The following is a 24,648-nucleotide window of genomic DNA, read 5'->3' on the forward strand; positions in this document are numbered from 1 at the left end:
AGGTTTTCAGAGAAAGAATTTTCTAATTTTTTACCGACCTTGGACAGGTGATAGTTGTTCAAACAATTCAAAAGAAAGTTTTTTCACATTTTCAAGTTTTTTCTTTTCCATATTTGTCTAAAAATAAAGTCATTTTTCAAATTCCAAATGTTCGAGTTTCACTTCTGTTATATGTCTATTCATTTTAAACTCTTTGTTAAATACAGACAATTTTTTTTATTGTTCATAAGAATTCACATAAAATTGAAATGAATTTTAAACAGTATCTTAGCAAATACAAATACATATAACTTTCAGGAATATTAATTAGCTCCATAAATTAATTTTTATATATAACTAAACATTTTACTGTCAAAATATATTTCATTTAGGTCGAGTTCTAAATTTCCAATATACACCGCCAATGAAAGTGAAAATATATTAAACAACTAAAAATATAAAAGTGTATAAAAAATTTTAAAGCAATAATTAACAAACTGATCGCTTTTCAGTTAAATTAAAAGTATGATATAAAAAACGGAAACTTTTGGTAAAAAGTAATATATCATACATATGCAAAAGTTCTATTAAACAATACAGATTCAAGAGAGATAATTCGCAAAATAACAAACATATACAGGGTAGGCATTTTAATCTTTCCACGTTTATTACTCGAAAAGGAAGCATTTAAAAAAACACACAAGAGAAGAAAGTTGTGTAATTTTGAGGGGGGGAGGGGAGTTAATGACCCTAAATTTGATCTTGAAAGTATATTTCAAGATTATTTGAAGGTTAACTTTGAAATTTCATATGGAATCCTCTCTTTTTCATTGCATATTTTTGTAGCACATCTCGAGAACTTTCCAAAACATTGTAATAAAATATTTTTTCATGAAGCACTTTTTGAGTTATAAGGCTTGAAAGTTACAGTATCGCCGGCATTAGCATTACTCAAAGTGTTTGACTGATGGCTAAAACCTTTGAATGGATCCTTTTATTCAGGATCATGACTTGGATAACATTTGTCAAGATCAAAGTCATTGAAGATTGCTCTTATTTTCATTTTTCCACTAAATTCATTTATTTCCATAGAAAATATAGTTCTTTTTATTTATTAGCAATAAAGTATATATCGTGAAAGTCACTAGGGAATCCGATGATTTATTATCTGAGATTAGAGATAAGTAGATCAGAGAAATATAAAAAATTTAATATAAAAAATATAAGTTGTTAATTATATTATATTTTTACGATGAAACCCAGATTACTTTGTAAATAATTACAAATAATAACGAATGTAAAACTGAAAGTATTTAAATACATAACGTGTAATGTTTTTGTAATAAATTATAGGTTTATTAAAGCCCGATTGTATCAATGTTACTTTAATTTTGAGCGAGGTTTGAAATTCTTTTCTTTTCTGTTTCTCTATATATTGGCTTAAAAAAAAAAAGATTTTTAAGTTTCGCTTTAATCAAAATAACGTGTTGATGCAATCGGACCTAAGATATAAGGTTTAAAGTCATTATTTATGAAGAAATCAAAGATGAAAAATGTGTTAATTGATGCAATACATTTCAGATAATAAATAAAATATCGTATATGATATATAAAAAAGTTATTATATAGCATTACATATATAAAACCATTTTGGTGTGAACGATATGAACGTTGTGTATGTTATATTTTGTTTGTACGGTATAAATATAAATTACTTAATATAAATCTCTGATTTACAATGTCTGTTTCCTTTTTCTTTTTTCATTTTTCTAAATTTTTTTGTTGAGTTTATGTTCGTCAGTCTTCGAGAAGAAGTTGGCACTCGTGACGCAGCAGGTGTATTATTATACTTTTATTCTAGTTTTCTATTATATGGACATAAAGACATATCTTTTAGAACAGATCAGAACAGATGCATGTCTAAGGATTAAGGCCCGATTGTTTCAACGTTACTTTGACTTTAAGCAGAGTCTAAAAATCTTTTTCTTTTTTTAAAATTAAAGTAATATTGGTGTCTCAGAAGCTTCTTACAATAAATCACTAATAATAAATTGAAAATTAGAAGCTAGAAATTGGTTGATCATAGTCGATATTTTTTTCACAGTGATTAGTCAGTTTCTAGTTTCTTTTGATTTATATTACTAATGGTTTATTGTAGAAAATTTCTAAAGATATCTAAAAGTCATTGTAAAGAAGTCTTTGACAAGGTAATACGTATTGTTTGAATACGTTCTTTATCGTTGCTAGATTATACTTGAGTTTCTATCCCGCTTATATATATATATATATATATATATATATATATATATATATATAAAAAATATATAATATGTATACTCTATATATATATATATATATATATATACACATATATTTATTTATTTATTTATATATATATTATTTATATATATATATATATAATATATAATATGTATACTATATATATATATATATATATATATATACATACATATATTTATTTATTTATTTATCAATTATTAAAGTCAAATAATATATTAACCATCATAAACTTTAATTTTTTGTATTGTATTATCTTACAATTTTGTAACAATTTACGAATTGCTTATGTTCTCCGATAAGATGATGTTTATTAAATTATATGATAAAATCTTGCATAAAATTTATAATTTGTATATAGGGTATGTGTATATTTACAAAAACAAATGCAGAAGTCTGATTTTTATTAAACAAAAAAAATGCTGCTGAAATATCCAGGGAAAAATATTTTATATATAAATATATAAATATATACATATATATATAATTATATATGAAATATGTCCATATATCTTTCTTTCTTTTGTAAAATTATTTTAGTACAAGAAAACAATAATAATAATAATGAGAAACATAAAAAAACAATTAAAAACAAATAAAAAAGCAATGCGAAAATTAAAAGAATAATTTTCGCATTGCTTTTTTTTTCAGAAATTCAAGTTTGAAGAAATGAGAAAAAATTACTCATATATATAATTATGTATAAATTATTATATATAATTATATGTGAGTAATTTTTTCAAATCTAGCTTCCTGTAACAAAAAAAAAATGCGAAAATTATCCTTTTTTATGTTTCTCATTATCATTAGATATACTGTTTTCTACTAAACAGTAATTTTACAAAAGAAATAAAGATATATGACATATTTCATATATGATTATACATGTTTATATTGTATATTTATATACATAAAATATTTTTTCCCGAGATGTACATGATATATATTAATCTTGAATAAATGTTTTCTTGAATATTGCTGAGTAGCAACCATGTATAACTTTTTCTTCAGAATGGAAACATGAAAAGTGAAAATTTTTTGTACATGAATGTGTTTAGAGAAAAAGTTACATGACCGCTATCTTGGTCGTGATAGAGCAGTGATAGATAATTTAGGTAACTGCGATAGGTAACTAGGTAAATGTTACGTTATATCTGCTGTAGGTAAATGAGGTCACTGTGCTTTTTAGATAACTCGTGTAAATACATTTATATCGACCATGAAAAACGTCAACGTGACGTGTCCATCTCTTCATCATACGCAATCATACGGATAGTTTGACAACTCGAAGGGAGTACAAGACCGAACTAGGTTAACAGATTTCTAAGAATTCTGCCCTATATGCGACACCGAGTGCGCGTTCGACGTCTCCCAGGAATCGCAGTGGCGTTTACGAGCCGTATAACTTGACTGGCCTCCGGTTCTCGATCGAGTGCGAGTATCCGGGTATCGCGAGGTTAGGTTCCTCGACAGGCCCGCCAAGATGAGCCTACGCGACCGTCAAATAAACGCCCTGAAGCAGATGCTGAATCTGAATCTGCCCGAACCGGGGCTCGAAAGCGCGGTGCCTACATGGAAGATCCTCGTTTACGACCGCCTTGGCCAGGACATCATATCACCGTTGATCTCCGTCAAGGAGCTGCGCGAGCTTGGCATCACGTTACATATGCAGCTGCATTCGGACCGTGACTCCATCCCCGAGGTACCGGCGATCTATTTCTGCGCGCCCACGGATGAGAATCTTGGCAGGATCGGCCAGGATCTGCAGAACGGCCTGTATGATATCTATCATCTGAATTTCATTTCGCCAATTAGTCGACAGAGGATGGAAGACCTGGCGACTGCAGCGTTGCTCGGTGGCGTCGTCGCCAGCATTCACAAGGTGTTCGATCAGTACCTGAACTTCATCACCCTGGAGGATGATCTGTTTGTCCTGCGACATCAGAACAGCGATGTGATATCCTATCATGCGATCAATCGTGGTGATGTCAAAGACAGCGAAATGGAGTCTGTGATGGATATTATTGTAGACTGTTTGTTTTCAGTGTTTGTCACTTTGGGCACCGTGCCGATTATAAGGTGTCCCAGGGGTAATGCTGCCGAGATGGTTGCCAAGATGATCGATAAGAAACTGCGAGAGAACGTATGGGATGCGAGGAACAACCTGTTTGAGGGTGAAGCATCTGCAACCGGCCACTACAGTTTCCAGAGGCCTCTGCTCATTGTGTTGGATCGTAACGTCGACATGGCTACCCCGCTGCATCACACGTGGACATACCAGGCACTGGCACATGATGTTCTGGAGATGGCGTTGAATAGACTTGTTGTGGAGGAGAATGTAGGACGATCTCCCGCTGGCGGGACACGCTCCAAGACACGCGCTTATGAGCTGGATAACCGGGATCGCTTCTGGTGCCAGCATAAAGGCAGTCCGTTCCCCAGAGTGGCAGAGGCTATACAGGAGGAGCTGGAACAGTATCGTACTTTCGAGGAGGACGTGAAGAAGCTCAAATTTTCTATGGGCATTGACAATGACAGCGAGGTAGCGTTGTCTATGGTATCCAATAACACGGCGCGTTTGACGAGCGCCGTGAATTCATTGCCGCAACTCCTGGAGATGAAGCGGCTAATCGATATGCACACTTCAGTAGCTACAGGTATCTTGAACGCTATCAAGTCTAGACGACTCGATACGTTCTTCGAGCTGGAGGAAAAAATTATGAGCAAGCAAACGTTGGACCGGAGCGTATTGGAAACCATCGGCGATCCAGACTGCGGCACTCCTGAAGATAAATTACGTCTTGCTATTATTTATTTTATTTGCACGAATATGTCCGACGCGGATTACAATAAATTGGAGACGGCACTAACCGCAGCCGGCTGCGATCTGAATCCATTGATATACGTAAAGCGATTACGCAATTACACTAGAATAGCCGAGATCCAGAGTAGCTACGAAGGCGGCGGTACCAAGACGGTCAGTATGTTCTCTAAGCTGATGAATCAAGGCTCATCATTCGTCATGGAGGGCGTGAAGAATCTAGTAGTAAAGAAGCACAATCTGCCAGTCACCAAAATAGTGGATGAGCTGATGGAATCTAAGCAGTCCTCGCGTACCGAGGATTACCTCTATCTGGATCCGAAGCAACTCAAGCACACCGAACAAATGCCGAAGAATCGACCGACGTTCCAGGACGTGATAGTCTTCGTGGTTGGCGGCGGCAATTACATAGAATACCAGAATCTGGTGGACTATGTGAAGCAACGAAGCGGAGCTGGGGTGAATAAACGAGTAATCTACGGCTCCACGACCTTCAACAACGCTAAGCAATTGCTCAAGCAACTTTCTCTGCTCGGCCAGGAAGTCCACTCGTGAACGAATATGCTTCGATCATTCTCGCCCAACCCCCCTTCCGTTCATCTCTTTTTCACCCGCGCGATATCTAATAACTATGCATTTTTTTTTAATAAGGTCGTTGTTAGCTCTTGTATAAAGTGTACGATATAAATAAAATCCGGTTCGTTATTTTCAACAATGCCTCTCCTACCATTGACTTTCCCTCCCACTACGCGTCTATGCCGTCTATACCACGTGTTTCTTGTCTCTTTCTTGCGCCTACGTGTGCGCAACTGCATTCAATTTGTTTGATCGATCAGTCGTGCATGGCAAACATGTGCTTCCTTTCACGACATTTTTTTAAAAGCCTATAGACACTCTCGTGTTAACACGTTTATTGAAAAATTGCGGTTAATAAAGGAACGTTTTGAAAAGAAAAAGAAATGGCTATGGCGCAAGATGAGTCAAGAAATCTCGTGCAAAGAGCTGTTATCCCGACCGATTCGCAGAAAGCAGTTTTGGAGTACTTTAGATCTAAGGAAGAGGAACGTCAGTCTATCAAGTAATGTAATTAACAAATAGTTATAAATGTAATAAGGTATTTTTAATTATTCCTTATCAAAAGATTATGCGTTTATCAATAATTAGAAGGCATAATAAAATATTTCGAAAATATGTAAGGAACGTAAAAATCCACTGTATCACATAACAATCGATAAGAATACGAATGTCCGCGCGCGGACAGTACAATAAAATTATCAATTCTCACGTTAATTTTATTAATAACAAAAAAAATTATATTTTTAATAAATTTTAAAATAAATTTAATTTGTCATGTTTTGTTATTTATTATATTTATAAATTACATTCTTGTCGTTATGTATAACAATATTAGAAAATATCCAGAATGGGACAAAGCGAGGGTTTGTCCGGCAACCGAGGTGATCAAGACTCGCCAAGAATTAGCTGAGATTAATGAAATATTAAAGGAGAAACGAGAGGAACAGAAAATAAGACGTAAATACATGGATGAGCAATGGGAGGAGGCGAGAGAGCAGCAATTACAATTGCGGCAGTCTCTCATAAAATTTAATACGCTCGTAAAGGAGAACGTCGAGAAGCGCGAGCGAGCTGACCAAAAGATCAAGGAGGAGCATGAGCGTCAGGAAAAATACAAGCAAGAAGTACGCAGTTAACGAAGGAAAGAAAGCTCCGAAGTGGATTTCATGATCTTAATTTCAGTCGAGCGGCTTATATTTACAATTAAAATCAAGAATAATTTCATATATCGATTGTAACTGATATTTTTTTCTATTAGATCGAGGAATTGGAGCAGAAATTGCAGTATATGAGAGACGTACGCGATAAAATGCAGCAGTTCGTAGGGGAATACAGGAAGTACCAAAATTACTTGGAGAGGGTCATGAACGAGACGGACGAGTTTCAAACGATTAACGAAATTTTTAATCGTTACGAAACTTTGATCGAGACCAGGCAAACATTGTCTGATCGTCAAGATAAAAACCTTCAGATGCTAGAAGAAAAAGGAATAAAAATAGTATTGTTCGAATAATCATCTGTCTTATATGCCTCATCATGATCTTATAAATTCACATATACATTATTCTGTTATGAATTATTTAATTTAATCGCATCTTTGCATTAAGGTTTTGCTCACAATGGAAGAAATATATTAGAAACAAAATAAATATTAAATTTAGAAAAATTAAAAATAGAGATAAAAAAGATAAAAAATTAGAAATAGAGATTGAACTTAACACACAATAGAGATAAATAAAATATGAGGCATATTATATTAGGAACGGGAATAAATATTAAATATTAGAGAAATAAAATAATTAGAAATAAAGACTAAATGTAACAACAACAGATATAAATAAACTTATTTATATTTATTGTGCGTTACGTTTAATTTTTATTTCTAATTTTTTATCTTTTTAATATTTAATAATTCTTGTTCTTATAATATTTCTTCTATTGTGCACAGGTTCTAAATATAATTAACACGTACTATATCGTAATAACGTACTCAATTTTCGCAAGCTCAAAGTAGTACTTTTTTTATATATCTTTTATTGAAATATCTTTTTATGTTTTATTTTATCACATGTTTTTATATATATCTATATATATCTACATCTGCCGTTTCTTTGTACGATTTTCACTTGAATTCTTTTCGTATAAATCTCTTTTATGAATTTAATATCTCTTAGCTTTCAAATATCCATTTCCAAACAATATATTTTCTCCTGCCATCTTTCCTCTCAATAGAAAGAAAAAATTGAAAAGTCGAGAGTTATAAGAGATAATTTTCTTTATACGTGCAGCACCATTTGACAGAAACCAAGACGCAAGTATTGATGGAACTGCATAATAAATTAGAGCAATTGGAAGAAAGATATGATCGAGCGAAAGTGGAGGCTTTGAAATGGGAGATGATCGTTTCGAAAATAAAGGAAACCGCCGCGGCGAAGAACTTGGAGCTTACGCAAGTGAAGGCGTGCTGTTGGAACATCTATCAGCAGATTTGCAAGAGAAAAGAGATACCCGTCAAGGTGAGCAGCGAGGACGTCGAGCATCAGTTGGTTCACATTAAGCGCACTATCCTTGAATTGAAGCGAATTATCAAGACCGTCAAAAAGAAGGCACGAGAAGAGAAAGTTTTGCTGCACGAATAGAAGTATCTGTCGTCTCATTATCGCGACTGATTGCGATTCTGTGGTATAGTAAAGCTAGCGAATGAATGAAACACTGCCGTAATGAAAAATTTCAAGTTGTATTATCTTCATAAAAAAATTAATGTTTATATATATATATATATCTGAAAGTAAAATTAATTAAAATAAATAAATACAATTCACAAAAATCAATTCGTAAAATTATTATTTTCTTTGTATCGCTATTGCGTTTGCAGCAATCTGACGATTCCCTCATTGGCTGAATCCTTGTAAGCTTCACGCGAACGTCGTTAGAACGCTAGCAAAAGGTCACGTCACAAATCCATGAAAAAAATGCGCCATCGTTAATTCCGTTTATTGATAACGCCTTTGAATAATCTTCCTAGCCGCTGGTAAATGACAGCCAGACACGTTGTGAAGCAGCATTGTGTAATCCTCCATGAGCCGTTCTTGCAGCTTCTGCATGGCTTCAGCACGTGTCAGCGGTTCCTTTAGACCCTCCGAGACGAACTGCATCTGTTCTTGTTCCACGCAGCTGCATTCGAGAACGTTAAAGTAGTCAGATGAAAGTCGACACATGGCCCGGATATCCTCGACGTGTGTTTAACGCCGATTATAATCAGTTAATAAAATCTTTCCCTAATTGTCACACTGATTAGATATCTATACTGATTAAATATTGTATGTACTGTAAGTGTCCATTTCTAATTCATGTTTTGATAAGAAAAGAACTGATCTATTTTAAGTATCAAATGGAAATTAGGTTATCACGTTCAGGGTTAAACGTTCGAAATATTAGAAAGTCTCGAGGATATTCGATAGAACGGAAGGAACACGGGTTCAAGGGCGGGATAAAGGAACGTGAGAGGGCAACAAATAAGACTCACAGGACACAAGGTTGGGTGGGTACAATACGATTGAGAACGGGCACTTTCAACTTGGGCTTCCTCTCCTCATCCAGCCGCAAATGCGGAACTTTGCTTTCCTTGTCCGCCCAATAGACCTTGTGGAACATCTCGGTGATTCGTTTCTCGATAATACCCAAGTAGAGCATGACGTTGCTCATGGTAACGCGAGTATTGTCGCCCAATAATTCTAAAATCGGTGAATTGTCGCAGTGTATCGCCTTGAAGAGGCCGTCGATCCCTTGCAGCAGCTTGTCCATCACGTCGTTGCACTGGAATGAAACATGAATAATCGTTTATTATTCATTCGGGCTGCGGTTTACCGAGTTGCCATGCGGATATCAAAATTCGTTTTATTAGGATCAAGGATAATGCTCAAGAATAATTCTTGAAAAGCGCGGCGTTAATTTGCTAATGACGATTTCAAGAATGATATTTTTGTTATTAATCAACACTGTCAGATATCAAAAGAGTAATGATAACCCAATCCCTTAAGTCAAATAACATTTTATTACTTTTAATTTCAATGTATGCCAAAATGCAAAGCAATTCATTTCTGTGGTTAGTTTCAAAGCATATAACATCCATATTAACATATGCACTTACATTAGTAAATAATATTTAAACTAAATTTGAATCAAATTTAATAATGTTCTTGAATTAAACCGTTTAACTTCATTATTTTAGATAAATTAACGTCATATTGAGTAGAAACAGGCGACTTATAGAAATGATTAAAAATAACTCTAATTAAATATTTTGACATTATAAATTTAAGTGTACGATAATGTTTTTTATTCTAAATTCAAGTTTCAAGAAAACAACCCAGCACAAAGTTTCCAGCAAATTTCGAACAATTTTCTTTTTTAACCTTAGCAAGATTCTCTTCAGTAGTGTCCGCTAGTGCTGTTTGTTCCTCCAATTCCTTGGTGATCTTCTCCAAGTTTTCAGTTTGCTCTTGATCGCGATGAACATTCAGGGCACGTGCCTCATCGATAGCGACTGTCAGCTGCTCCATCCTCATCTGAAGACTCTCTAGCTCGTCGTTCAGCTCGTTCACATAGCTGAAGAGTGCGAAATTCTCCTCTTCTTGCTTGATGAAGTGCGCGGTAAGCTTGTCGATTTCTTGCTCTCCTGTTTATTTATGGCCGCATTAATCGGAATCAAGATTTTAGACCAATAATACAAGCTATCAAATATAAAGTTTGAATATTGTGTATTAACACCCGCTATTACTGATTAATATAATTTTAATCTAAGGATTAAACTTTATTTAAAGTTCATTCTAAAAATTTCATGTCGATTTGAGCTCTTAATTAGTTCTCTCCTCTTTCTCTCTGGGCTTTAATAAATTTCATCTTACAATTAGTAATATCAGATTGACATACACCTACGTCTTTAATTGTAAGACACGTAGAAAACTAGGGCAAGTTTAAGAGTTCCGTGAGAAAATCCAAGAACACTTTACAAAGAGAGAATGCATTCTTGAAAATCAGATTGCTCGATTATTCTAATTGTAAGTAAGAGCCGGTTTACGGTACCACTGAATTGCTTGATCGTCTGCAAGATTTGCGTGAAGGCTGCTATTTTATTCCGTTTCTCTTCCCATTTAGCTAGTCTCTCGGCTTCCCTCTTTGCATTCAGATCGACCATCTCGCGAAACTGTCCTTTCACACCAAGGAATTCCTGCAGCTTCATCTCGTTGTCCAGAGTTCTCTTCAGTTCGCACATTTCTAATGTGTGATTCTTCAAGTCCCTTATTCCTCTGAGAACAGATACCTTCTCGTCAGTTCATGGTCAGTTTACGTTGATCGGAATTTTTCTCTTTGTTCGACAGAAAATTACGCAAATTCGCGACTGAATAAATTCAAGGAACCGTTACGGCATATCGGACGGAAAGCGCGAGCGGCGGAAATTCTATGCGCCATTGGCTCCGCCGATCGTTGCTCTCCGAGTTTCTAATTCAAAGACAACGACGACATCAGGCTAAAGTAAGTTAATAATAATTGTGGCTCCAAGAATAAATCCAATACAAATAAAATGCCTATGTGAGCCTCCGTGTTAGTGCAAATTGTATCTTATCGCTTTATGAATCTATACTTTACGGAGGATCAAATAGACTTTTTATTTGTATCAAATATCAGACCGTATCAGATATTCATCAAGAATGCGAATGTCTGAGATTTCGCGTAGTTAGTAACAAAAAACCATTTGAATTATGGGGACAACGAAGGTTTCCACTTTCGCGACTTTATAAGTAGTTATTGATTGGCAACAGCGATGTTGTGTAAATCACTAACATTTTAGCTTGCGCAGATCGAGTTTCACGACGTGGCACTAATCAACGACGCGGAAAATCCGCGTCGCACCCTACCTCTCGCGAAGCGCCTGGATCTTGTTGAGCTCCTCGTCCCGCTGATTGAACGTAACCGTCGCCTGTTCGATCAGGTCGTTGATGATCTGCTTACCAGTGTTCAATTGGCCGATCAGCTTATTCCACACCTGCATGAACTGCGCCCGTTCCTTCAGCAAGGTTTCAATCTCAGCGCGCAGCTTCGTATTCTCCGCTATCACCATGTTGAACTTTTTGGTGGCCACCTCCACCCGATTTTCCAGCATGAGTATCGTCTTAGCATGCTGCGCTGTTATCTCCCGCGATTGCACGTCGGTGCGCACTTTCATCTTCATGCTCGTGACATCCTTCGAAAGCTGCAACAACATTCTTACATGTCGTAAACATGATGTCGCAGGATGAAAGTGATATTTTTCTTTCTCTTAAAGAGACAATTCGATCTCTCGTAACAAATCGCGCTTTCATTCGTTACCGATTACTACGATTGCGATAAAGCATTGTTTGCAGTTTTCGCATCAAATATTCTTATTTTTTTTATATTTATCACTAGAATGCTATCATGTGTAAATTATACGTGCATTGAACGCTAAAGTTGTGCCTTTAATGATCATCAGGAAGTCCAATCTACCATGCTAAAAACTGGGACAAGTGGGGAAAAAACTTTAAAAATTTAGTCCGTTATATATCAGTTTGAAATCGTATAACAGAGTGATAATATCAATTTTTAAGCAGTTTTGTGTCATTATTTTATTAATAAAGTTTTGAAGATATTGTATTATACATTTCATTATTCCAAGATTAAATTTGATGTATGCTTTCGTTCTTTTCCGTTAAATTAATAGAGTAACTCCGGCAAATATACCGCGCTAGGATTACGCAGAAGTTGAAAAAAATAGGAGTGGGGGTAATTTTCCCGCACCTACTTTGTTATATGTCTTTACGTTATTATTGAATTATGATTTTGTTTTGCATTTCTTACTGTTAATATTAATGAAATATGATATTATGAGTTGAATCGATTTATCATTATAATAAGTAGCGCCATCATAAATTATAATCGTAAAATGATTATTATAGGGCGTGTAAAAGACTTAGTGGCTATTTCGTGATGCATACATGTAGAGGAATAGTAAAGTATGTTGTATAGCAAAATATAAGTATTTTGCTCTTGTATTCTTTGTTTAATTTGTTGTCTTGTATATTCCACCTGTTTGGGATATACCGCATTTTTAGCGGGTGGGATTTTGCCTAAAGCATACAAAGTTCGCAGATTGAATTCAGTGTACTAAATGCAATAAACGCATTACATGAAATATATACCTCATGTCATAACATTTGTAATATATGTAGGAAGATTGTAATTATTATTTATTACTTCATATACATATTTATATCATTTTTATTTCTTAATAAAACTTTATAAACGCATTTTATAAGTTATTGCGTCATTTTACGTCTTATTTATATGCATTATTTGTAAATTTTTCATGAGTCATATGTATTCCCTTCCCCCTATAAATAGCCATATATCTCACCCTTATAGGATATGTGGCAAAAATGTAGGGGTTCCAAAAATTTTTGTTTTTTAATACAAAAAATAAATATGTATTTCGGATTTCTAATATTTTTTTCTTTCATAGTAGTAGACAGTACAAAATTTTTACTGCTATAGTTCGTTTACTTTAAACATAGTAAATAATACTTAATAAATTAAGTTTTTGATAGGTGCGGTGTATACCGGAGTTATACCTATCCTAGTTATGGTTATTTGTGTTTATAACGGTTTAGATTATAAATATTTTGTCTGTCTAAGAATTATAAAAGGATAAAGAGCAAATTAAATCCGGTTTAAAATTAATCTTAATTTCCACATTAGTGGAAATTGACACAAAAATGCGAAATGTATGAAAATCTTGTGTTACATAAATTAAAAATGATCTATTTCCTTGTAAGTAAAATTTATATATCAATTGTATGGACACATAAATATCAAAAGCAATACTGTATTACTTAATATACTTAATATCGATAGCATTCTAGAATTATTGGTATTCTGACCAATTTGACTTCTAATTTTAATCAGATTGTTGCTCTTATACATAGATCTATATAGATTTGATATTGGCAATACCAGCAACCTTGCCGATCTGCTCATCAAGCTCGGCTATCTGCCGTTTCTCGTTCTCAATCAGCTCAATATACTTGGCACGCTTCGTCAGCAGACACTTCAGCTTCCCGACCATTTCCACATCCTTACGCGTGAATGCCTTCGATTGCGCGGTCTTAATTGCCAGTACGAGTTCGGCTTTCTCGTATTCCAGACGATTGATCGCGTTCTGCTGATTGTGGAGTTGCAATCTCGCGTCTTCCACGCACGTCGCCCGATCGTTCTCCATTATCCTATATTGCCTTTTCAGCCTCGAAAGCTCGGCCTCCGCCATCCTCTCTATCTCCAACTCATCCTGGACCGTTTGCTGTTTATACGCCATTTCGGAGTCTCGTTTTTGGCAATCTCTTGACAATTCTAGAGTTTATTGACAATCAGCGCTGACAATTCCCAGAAATTATCTTGCATGCGATTGAAAGCAGGTTAATAATAACCCGGAGGTTATTATTTCGCGTACCTACTTTTTTACAACAGGTTCATGGAAGATAGGTAGAAGAAAAAGAGAGAAAGCCGTAAATTTCCCGGAAGACGTCGTGTTGATATCTTCACGATCGGCAACGTCGGTCACGAAGATCCATGTAGGGGCGGGTCGCACTCCAGTCGCGATCCCCGATGACGTTTGATGCCGATATTTGAGAGACATCTGCCACCCCGAACAGCCAAGACAGCTTAACAGTTAGCAGCTGTAAAAGACTGTAGGGCGTGCTATAACCGCTTCTGTTGCTACTTCCGGTTGCTAAGCAATGGGCTCAACGACGTAACGCTCGCTGAATGGGCTTGGGTGTAGCGGAAATTAATTTCCTATATCTACAAATATTTTTAACATATTTTCGACTTACACCAAGTAAAGTCGCAAGTTGAAATAACTCCAAACCACATCAGACATTGATCTAAATTATAAACTTCTTGATAAATTCGGGACAAGGATAGACAAGTTATAAATTAAGTTGTTTAAGGTGCTAATATTAAAATTAAGCGAAGTTAATTGATTTATATATGTATATATATTATGGAATTACATGCTTTTTATAATATTCTTAAGTTGTTAATTATTAAGCGTATTATGTTTCGTCTCTACATACATAATTTATTACATAATATAAATTAATGTAAAATTTCACGCGACGAAGATTTTATGATCGAGTTTGACCTCATTTCGTGATATTCAAGCGAAGGCCTATCGCAATGCGATAATCGGAAATGTATCTAATATGAATTGCTTCATTTAATAATTTATGTTTATTGATCGTTAAGGTAATCCACATTATGCATTTGCGTTTGTAAATAAGATCAAAGAATAAGTATAATAAAAGATTTCTTCGTGGAACATTCCATTATATTATATTATATAAGTGCGTGCACTCAATTTTCCTTTCTCATTAGTGTTAATCGTTATTTCCTACAAATAGCCGCACAAAAAAAATTCAGACTGTTAGTACAGATAGTACTTTTACATTCTCGTAATTAGGAAATGTTGGACATTTCATTCAATATTGAGCGAGAGACGATGTATAATCGACAAAATTACCTCAGGGTAGCAATCATATAACTTTTTTCCTATATACGGTGGAAACGTATAAAGTGAAAAACTTCTCAATCATCTTTATAATAAAAATTTTCATTTTTCACGTTTTTCCGTTTAAAAAAAAGTTACTTGATCATTAATAAGATAAGTCATTAATAAGATAAGATCACTGATAAGTGCACAGTTTATTGATATAATATATCTCAATGTTTAATTAATGTATCGTCAATAAATTGCTATTATAGAACAGAGGGTCATTCATGTTTTTCCTTAGAATGAAAATGTGAACATTTTTTTATATGTATGTATATGTATTTTCCGCATTATATATGTATAGAAAAACATTTACATAATTGAGTTTCTGGTCTCAAACATTTTCCTTTTTGAATTTTGACGTCTCCTTTCGCTTATCAAGGTTCCATTTCAAAATTCGACTCTATCAATCCGAGTATTATTTTATCTTTATTGTTCACCGAACAAAAGATATTCGGAATTGATAGAGTCGAGTTTTGGAACGCACCTCAGGAAGCCGACGTTCTCCACGTGTTTCAAGGCAATATAATCGATGAGAGGCGAAAAAATAATTAAGCCGTTGATCGATGATTCGTGGATCCGCTCTTCCCATCGCATGAGAACTTCATGGGCGCTACCCGTGGATATTCGGTAGGATTCAGTCAGGTGGTGGTTTGACCAGGTGGGTCAAGTGGTGGGGGTACACGCTCGAGGATGCAGACGGGGGAGACGTTAGTTCACCTCCGGAGGGGAAGGTCGCCAGGTCGATCGGTTCTACTCGCTGCGCGCGAGTAACGAACGCGAGGGACCTCTCAGGTTCCAACCAACCATCGTGCGGTACAGCTCTCTTGAGTATTTCCATTTGCCTTTCCGGTCCTAATACACAAAGGATTCGTCGCAAAATTCCATCGCTCGCATCGCTTACATCGGTACTTACCTCGCCATTTCTCGGGCTCGACGCGGAGCGATTTTGGCGGTCGCTCGGATACGCTTCGATCGATACCGAAGCGGCGATTGTTGAAGAGTGTATAGCGCGGACATATGCACCGTGGAAGATTATTGTGAAATTCGATAAGATCTCGATGACATCGCGGTCTGTTGTGTGCTGCAACTCTTATCCAATTGGAATTGCATTAGGAGAGTGGACCACATTTGACCTCTCTAGAACAGTAATGATTTTTGTGTCTACATAAAAAGATGTATTAATTTTCTTCTATTCAATCTAATCATAATTTGGTTTTATTCATTTATCAGATTATTCGCGAAAATATTTAGAACTATCTGTAATGATTTATAGATATTTTAGTAGTAGTTTTTTTTTTTTTTAATTCGACGAGTGCGATATGTAAGTGGGTGTTTATGGCTGATCTATTTTTTTCTGCGACTTTGCGTTTTTGGTTAATCGTAGAATTTTTAGATTTGATTCCATCTTTCGGTAATGTAAACAAAATGCAAATTGTTGTCGTAAATTTATCCGTATTTACGCGAGCCGACACAAAGAGAGGCGGCCAAGTCGCGAGCGGGTGCGCCGAGCTGAACGAATTACTTTCAACCGCGCTACAATATGGTGGGAGAGCCGTGCTGGTCGCTCTCGTGGAGCACGCTGCACGATTCCGTAATATTTATTTTCCACTCACGGCTAGTGACTCACTACCTGGCCGACCGCGCCACGACGAGCAGGTAGACCTCGCGTCCGTGATCCACGTTCGTGACCGCTCTCTCACATCCTCAGCGTGCGTGTTTCGCAGTGAGTTCGCGAGAAGTGGAGATACATGTGTGTGTAGGTGTGTGTATATGTCAGTGCTCATTTTTTCAAATTTTTCAAAAAGAAATTTTAAACATTTATCGTGTCATAAATCTTCGCTTATCGAGGCTTTACAAGGAAGCTTTACGCCGTAAAATATTTATCGAAAGCGACGAAAAAACGCGTAGATAGTGTCTCAAGAAGTTTGTATCCTTCGTTTGGAGAAAAAAAAAATTAAAAATACTATACTGTTAGATATCAAAGCGCGATGGATACGATCTCTTGAGCTAAATAACATTTCGTTATTTTGAACTTTCTATGTCAAAACGTAAAGCAATCCATTTCAGTGATTATTTTCAAAGTAAACATCATATCAACGTACACATTTAGTAAATAATAAACTGAATTTGAGTCAAATTTAATACAGTCTTTTTAGTTAAATTGATTCCACCGTTTTAGTCAAATTAACGACATGCAGTGGCGATCTATAGAAATTATTAAAAATGACTTAAACTATAATTTGACATTATGAATTTAACGATACAGTATAGATGACCATTAAAGTAAATTAAAAACAAACAAAGACGCGTTTCGATCGAGGGTTGATCGCGAGGGGAACGTGATCGTGGTAATCGATCAAATTAACGTCGATCAGTGTCGGGGGTGGGTCGGTTTAGATTCACGTCCCCTTTATTGGATTTATCCGCAAGGATTGATGGTGCCGCTAAACCGACGCTACGAATCGATAAACGTGAACTGTCGCACGTGCCGTCCGTGACCGTCGATTGCCGTAACATTTTTATCGCCGCTCAAGGATAATGCGACGCAATTGCGACTCTATCGCCCTATGGCTCGTGATACGCGCAGAAACGCTAGGCGTTCTCCACCTACGCTCAGTCGATTCGCGCGTAACCGATTTTCGAGCGAACACGCGAAATCAGCGCGATTAAATCCGCCCACGCGCGGCTCGATACCACTTTTCCTTCGCGACTCGAAACTCGCGCCGAGCGACGCGAGAATCGAGTATATAGACCTCGCATAGCTTCTCAAGAAGAACAATTCGCAATAATGTTGCAATACTATCTACTACTAAAGCCTATTCTATTGTGCTCTTTGTTTCTTGTTTTTCACCTTTCGCTTTTTTCTCCTTTGCAACCGTTTTATCAATCATTGTATTTTTTGCTACGTATTTCTTGTTTCTTTCGAAGTTCGTTAAATTTTATCTCGGGCGATGTAAAACAAAAAATCGGATAAGAGGCAAAAAGACAAGATGTAAAAAATTACAAAAGGCAAGAAACAGGAAATAAAAAGCACATAGAACAGATGTTAAATCACGACTGTTTTGTTTCGTTACCAAAAGATGGAATCAAATCAAACGTAAGATTAATCAAAAAGTCAAAGTCGCAGATAAAATTAATTGGCTATGAAAACCTATTTATATATCGAACGTTTCATCGAATTAAAATAAAAAAAGTGATTTTTAATAATCATTTTGAAGCCATTTTCACATCATTTTGATATTATTTTTGCTCAATTTCGGTTACACTATTTGGAAATATTGTATTTCGAGCTGCAACAATCGAGTACGTGATTGCTGTTTACGCGAAATGAATAATTCCCGATTGCTTGCAAAATAAACGCGCGGGTACTTTTTGTTATATAGTGACTGTTATTAATCATCACACGCAATTTGAAAATAAAGCGTTACGTCACAAATGTTTAGTCATTCGTAGAAAATGACAGAGTACCGGTCTTTTAAAAAGGCTAAAGTTGAAATATAAGACGCGATCGGAAATCGAGATAATGTATCATAAGTAAAACAACAAGTCAAGATAACGTTATAATCGAAGAGAGATTTTTAATAATTATTTTGGAGATGCCATAATGTTTTCGAAGTCATGATGATTTTTTGTTCTGATTAAGAAATATTATAGACATAGAAGAATAGACTGCGCCCTGATCTTGGCATCTGTGCTTTGTTAGACGGAATTAAGCGTATCAGCATCCCTTTCCTCGAACATTAAATTTCAAAAAAAGAGTAATATGATACCTCTTTCTAAGTCGAGAATGACAACTTCATAGGAATACACAAGTCTGTTTTTGTTACGTTTATATCATTATCGGTTTAGAAAAAGTGAAGTAACTTGAATCATATCACTCACGCTCTCTCTTTCTCTCTCTTTCTAGAGTATCGAATTGAAAAGAGATGTTGATAGAGTTGAATAAATATTCTATAACATAGTCTGGCCAGCGATTTTGTCAAAATCCTACCAGAGAGAAATATTTTCTCTCTGTGTATATACTATCACACTTTAATTTATACTGTTTCGTTCTATAATCTTAATAAAATATAGAACGAGACAGTATATAAGCTAATATGAGATAGTATATCTACCTTTCTCTTTCTCAGAATTGTTACAAAATTTCTCATCCAAAGTTGAAAAAAAATGCTGATATGATTCAATTTTTTCTAATGGCGTACAGATGATAAGATCAAGAAATGCGCAATCTAATGTCTATTACATCTTATAGGATGTGTCATCTAGATAAATACGTGGAAACAATTTACAGGGACAACAAAGGCGAGAGATTAAAACCGAGTTTCTTGATCTTTCTTGCAGAAGCGGCTGGATGCTCATTGCGAGATGGTCCTATCGCAAATCAGACGCACGCCGAGGGGCTCTCATAATTTGCTCCAACATAGAAGATTTCTGTTTCGTTGCTCTGAAGTAAACAGTGCGGTTATCTGAGAATTGATCTTCCTTATGATCTTTCTACAAAGCTAAAACGAACGTTATTCATTGGGGATAATTGGAGAACCGTGGAGTATCGTTGCGTCGTAATTCACGAGTCATTCCCGATCTGACGGTGCAGTGCTCGCTGGAAATCATCGATCATTCTTGCGATTATACCCGCGCAAGTGAATTCGTAACCGGATATGCTCGAGCGAGTTGTGAACGAATGAACGGAGTAGTGTGTGTCGCAATTCGACGGACTTTCCATTCGCGTAGCCTTGCTCCGAACAAGGAAAGATCGAGAAATCACGGGACGATTCGCGACGAGTCTCAAGCTGAATAAACGTCTCCTTCTTGGGACAGTGTACGACATCGAGTTGCAGTGCGCGAGGCAGCGGTGGAGACGTAAGAAACTGTCCAGGTTGATAGCCGGTCGATCGATAGCGCGGCGAACTTCCGCGATCGATATCCCCGGGGAGAAGAACAGCGGTACGTTGCACTCGCGTAACGAGAACATCGCCGTCGTTGTCTACAATAAGGATGCTATTAATTGCAATAGTGGAGGACTCAGCCCGTCTATATTTGTGCGATTACGAGTGCATCGAGCGCAATGTCAGGGCGACCGATCGCTTCCGGTAGCCGAGCGCTGACACGATTCTTAAGGAAGGGAACTCGCGGGATAGACCGACGACGATTGCGATTACGCAGAGAGAGGTAAGTGTGAGTTATGCGTCATCCAGGTGATTCTCGCGATCGCGTGGTCCTCGCATGTTGGTATGCTGCGAGACTTCAAGGCTCGACTGCTTTTGGATCGCGCGCGGTCCTCGAGCGAAACGGGTTGTAAATCTCCCGAGACGATCGGCTCTTCAAGGTCTTTTCCTACAACGCAGAATCTTGAAAGAAAAAAATTATAGATATATAATTAATATTTTTTTTGTGTCATTATTAACTTAATAATAAGAATTGATTAATTATTATTAAACACGTATAAATTCATCTTGGTAATCAAATATAGATTAGGTCATAGGTTTGTTTTAAAATTTCATGAATGTGTTTCTAAATAAGAAAAAAGAAAAGTGTATTCACACAAACTGAAAGACAAATTTTTAGTATTTGTAACTACTAAAATATATGTTATGTCATAATTATGATTATTATTGTCTTAATGTTAATAATAATAATTATATATATGTACATATATATAATTATATATATGTTCTATCAACAAATGTATATATGTATGAGTTGACAATCGATAAATAATTTTGTATTTATTATAATAATTTCGAATATTATTTTCATTTTAATGATAGTTATTATTATAATAAAAATAGTTTACTATAATTTAATTATTTACAGTCATTTTTTAGGATAGCTATATAACGTTATATAACAATAATAATCATAATTGTGGTCATAAATATAAAAAATTTTTCTCTCAATATATGAACACTAGATCGCAAATGTTTCATCGTTGAAATAATTGACATAAATATAAATTTGAAATGACTGAGTATCAAATCGTATTCAGTCATATATGATGGACAAAACTTCGATCGTCGTAAACAAAATGATACCCACCCGAAACTTTCAAGTAAATTATTATTTGACTATTAAATGTATCTATTATTTTGACAATAAAGTGTTTGTTGTCTAATATTCATAAGAAAATTTATTTTTTTTTCTTTTTATCTGGGAATACGCTTATAAAATTTGAAAACATATTTATGAATATTTGCCCCGTATATATATATATATATACAAATTTATTAATTTTTTTCTTTTGATGGACATTGTATGTTTTATTAGTGTTAAAAAATAAAAAAAAGTATATAAATCATACAGTATTTGTTCACGTATATTTCCTATTGTTTTTCAATGATAAAAGCTTATTAAAAAAAAGTTTGTTTTATCTGAAATCAAAAGCTAACAAATAAATATAGTTGATGATTTATTACAGAATTTTAGGATTTAAAATATAATAACATGAAAAAAAAGGATGTCATAAACCTTTATAGATGAAGAAATATTTGTAAACAATGTGAATGGATAAGATTTATTTATGGTTGAATAAATAGCTTTTTATGGATAAATAGCTTTATAACTATTTATATATAGACACTTTAGTGCGGAGAAATGATATTCTATTTTTTCAAATTAGTGACAGACATATGTATTGTATTTCTGTGTTTTTTTTATCATTAACATGATAACGTGTCACATCTGATAGAAATTGTTTCTTCATCGTATGATACTTCAATTAAATTTATATCTAATAAAAAGTAAGAAATAATAAATTCCCAACAATATAATAAATTGAGAACAGAAAATTACATTAACAGAAAATGATGATTTTAATTATCATAATTTAATTATAATTTATAATCGAGGTCAATCAAAATGAATTTATTTCAATGTCAATTACATATTTTTTAGAGTTATATAATTGTATATAGTTGTATGTATTACTATAACATTATAGAAATAATAACTATAAAAATGGAGTTTCTAATTACAATTTTTATCATGCAATTATAATCATAAGTATTAAAGATTTCTCTCAGCGTATATATGAGTAATAAATATATAAAATATATATATATATAAATATGTATATAAACAACATTAAAAAATGTACATTATAATTATATATTATAAATACATTTAGCTTCATTAATAATTCATTTATAATTAAAAATGATATTACAATTTTATCTTAGCAGCTCGAATAGCCTTCAATTTAAAAAAAAAAAATACTATATTAATATAAAAATATTAAAACCGTGTTCTACACAAAATTGAACTCAACTCCTTGACTCGGTCAAACCAGTTTATCGAGTTTAGTTCGTTTAATTTTTGAACGCCACGTGTATCCGAATGGCTATGTAATATCATACTATCTGCTTGGCTTTGAGTGTCAAACATAATAAGAGTAAAAATCCGAAAATAATTGATTTCAGCTAATCAATGGCGTTCGATAATTTGACGCTACCCACGCGATGTCCACGAGGGAAAGTCGATCGTGACGTCACTAACATTATCACCGTGTCCGAATACGTTTGACGTATTGTTGCCGAAGTGTACACCTGACGCGGTTTCCTTCTCTTTTGTATATCGATCGAGAACCGCAAGTTCGTTCCGGTGACGAAAACAGAAGTGACGTTACGCCGTGTTGTGTCGTGGAAGGTACACCGATAACTCGCGATGCTGCCGAAGAAAGACAGTCAGACGGAGCCGTACGCTCTCGAAGATATGATATCGGATCTTCAGGCGAGAAGGCACTCGTTGGATCACGAAGACGTCGTGCAGGATCCAGCCGAATTGCTGAAGCAACGCGAGAGAGATCTCGTCTTGGCCGCTGAACTCGGCAAGGCTCTGCTCGAAAGGAATCAGGAGTTAACGAAGCAGGCTGAAACCTTAGCTGAAGAATACTCCGCCAAATTAGAAGTGAGTACATATTGTTAAAAAAAAATTCATTGAGGATGGCTTGAGCCGAAACGTCCAATCGTCTTGTAATTAATGTAAGGAGAAATTGAAGACAGAGTATATGTTTAAATTTTAGTGCACGAAGTAACGCGGTGTTCTTTTACTCATACTTACTTTGATGAATTTTATATTTTGTTTAAATCTCGAGAGTTCAATTAAATTTTTTTGATAAAAAAAAATTCCTTTGTTTGGCATGTTCGTTTCGTAATTGCAGGTTTCGGAAGAATAATTTACCTTACAACTGATTACAGACTTAGAAAATGACTCATTTATTTCTTTAATTCAATACAAACAGACAAATGATGAAAATATTATTAAAATATTAATAAAAAATACTAAGGTGAAAGTTGCTTATTTGTACGAGATGCACAAGTTGTTCAGCAAAGAGAGATTTATGAAAATATAATTCGAGCGTTTTCTCTCTTAAGTGCAAAATACATATTATAACTATACGAGAATAATTTATCGTCCACGCCAACGATTAAGAGATAACGCTTATGTAATTTTTTCCTCGGCATTTATTAGATAAAAATTAATTAAAAGCAGAGTGTGCACCAATTTTCCGATTTAATGAGGTGAATTTTACTTTCGACACGCCTGCGAGATTACACTTCGTACGAGAAAGATACAGGAGGGCGGGAAATAATATTTTTAATAGAAAATTGCGCCAAGCCTGGCTCTGTTTCGCGTATATATAATGCAATACGTTCGTTGCACGTGTGCAACGGCGCAGCAGTTGCAACTTGCAACCAGTTCGTGCTCCACTTTCGCGAACGTTAATCCTCCTTCGATTTTATATCTTATTACATTGCTCTTAGTTTTATGACGAAAGAGACGAGGAAACCTGAAATGACTCACTGCCCACGTAAACATTAGCTCTTCGATAATCTGCCTGCCGTGACGATTAGGGATACCATTAATCGTTTACATTACTGAGCTTATCGCTACAACACGTCTTATCTAATCGATAAAATCGTTAATTGTATGAAAATAAAACATCTTTGCGAATAATTTCCAATATTCCTATCTACTTAAATTAAAATGTTTTTTTGGACATCTTTTAAGACTAATCTACAACTCTTTAATTCCTTCTTGTTTTTTGCTCTTGTCTCTTATCTGGTTTCTTCGTTTTTTCTGTCGCCTAAGGTAAAGTGAACTTCGAAAGAGACAAGATACATGTGACTAAAAATAAGATACATCATTTTATAGAAGCTGTGGATATGGTAATCATATATTCTCTTCATTGTGAAGGATAATCTTTTATTTTAGATAGCTGTCCTTTAGATTTATTTCTTTCTCTATTTGTTTCTTTAAAATTCAATTTTGTCCTTTATTTTCCAATATTTTCCTTTATTTTGACATTAGAGAAATTATTTTTTAACTAGCTTTTGTAGATCTATAATATTAT

At 34.9% G+C, this 24,648-nt stretch overlaps 4 protein-coding genes across 9 annotated transcripts in view; 3 read left to right on the forward strand and 1 right to left on the reverse strand.

Moving 5' to 3' along the window:
• Positions 1-3,497: 3,497 nt before the first annotated feature.
• On the forward strand, positions 3,498-5,813 carry Slh (sec1 family domain containing Slh). The gene has a single exon (XM_011056700.2). It carries the CDS (start codon positions 3,761-3,763, stop codon positions 5,651-5,653), a length of 1,893 nt encoding a protein of 630 aa, XP_011055002.1. The 5' UTR covers positions 3,498-3,760; the 3' UTR covers positions 5,654-5,813.
• Positions 5,814-5,958: 145 nt separating this feature from the next.
• Positions 5,959-8,402, forward strand: LOC105146439 (coiled-coil domain-containing protein 42 like-2). Its single transcript, XM_011056701.2, has 4 exons — positions 5,959-6,176; positions 6,510-6,798; positions 6,933-7,172; positions 7,963-8,402. Exons 1-4 carry the CDS (start codon positions 6,058-6,060, stop codon positions 8,311-8,313), a joined length of 999 nt encoding a protein of 332 aa, XP_011055003.1. The 5' UTR covers positions 5,959-6,057; the 3' UTR covers positions 8,314-8,402.
• A 7-nt stretch (positions 8,403-8,409) lies between these two features.
• On the reverse strand, positions 8,410-14,463 carry LOC105146437 (coiled-coil domain-containing protein 63). 3 transcript variants are annotated; one of them, XM_087405256.1, is made up of 6 exons: positions 14,196-14,463; positions 13,710-14,095; positions 11,593-11,927; positions 10,760-10,983; positions 10,090-10,352; positions 8,410-9,490 (listed from the first exon to the last, which is right to left on the reverse strand). In XM_087405256.1, exons 2-6 carry the CDS (start codon positions 14,058-14,060, stop codon positions 9,197-9,199), a joined length of 1,467 nt encoding a protein of 488 aa, XP_087261382.1. In that variant the 5' UTR covers positions 14,061-14,095; positions 14,196-14,463; the 3' UTR covers positions 8,410-9,196. The 3 variants fall into 3 exon arrangements, with proteins under 3 accessions (XP_087261382.1, XP_087261381.1, XP_087261379.1); XM_087405255.1 differs by having other exon boundaries at positions 14,200-14,462; XM_087405253.1 differs by having other exon boundaries at positions 13,710-14,462.
• Positions 14,464-15,342: 879 nt separating this feature from the next.
• Positions 15,343-24,648, forward strand: part of LOC105146436 (bicaudal D-related protein homolog) — a 37,058-nt gene continuing 27,752 nt past the window's right edge. The window contains exons 1-3 of one of the 4 annotated variants that reach the window (XM_087405251.1): positions 15,343-16,474; positions 19,641-20,468; positions 22,715-23,201. In XM_087405251.1, the coding sequence (XP_087261377.1) occupies positions 22,959-23,201 (243 nt within the window). In that variant the 5' untranslated portion in view covers positions 15,343-16,474; positions 19,641-20,468; positions 22,715-22,958. The other 3 variants (XM_011056696.2, XM_011056698.2, XM_087405252.1) reach the window with 3 other exon arrangements.

Source organism: Acromyrmex echinatior, chromosome 4 (genome assembly GCF_024713525.1).
Source record: "Acromyrmex echinatior isolate Ae372 chromosome 4, ASM2471352v2, whole genome shotgun sequence".
NCBI classification, from domain to species: domain Eukaryota; kingdom Metazoa; phylum Arthropoda; class Insecta; order Hymenoptera; family Formicidae; genus Acromyrmex; species Acromyrmex echinatior.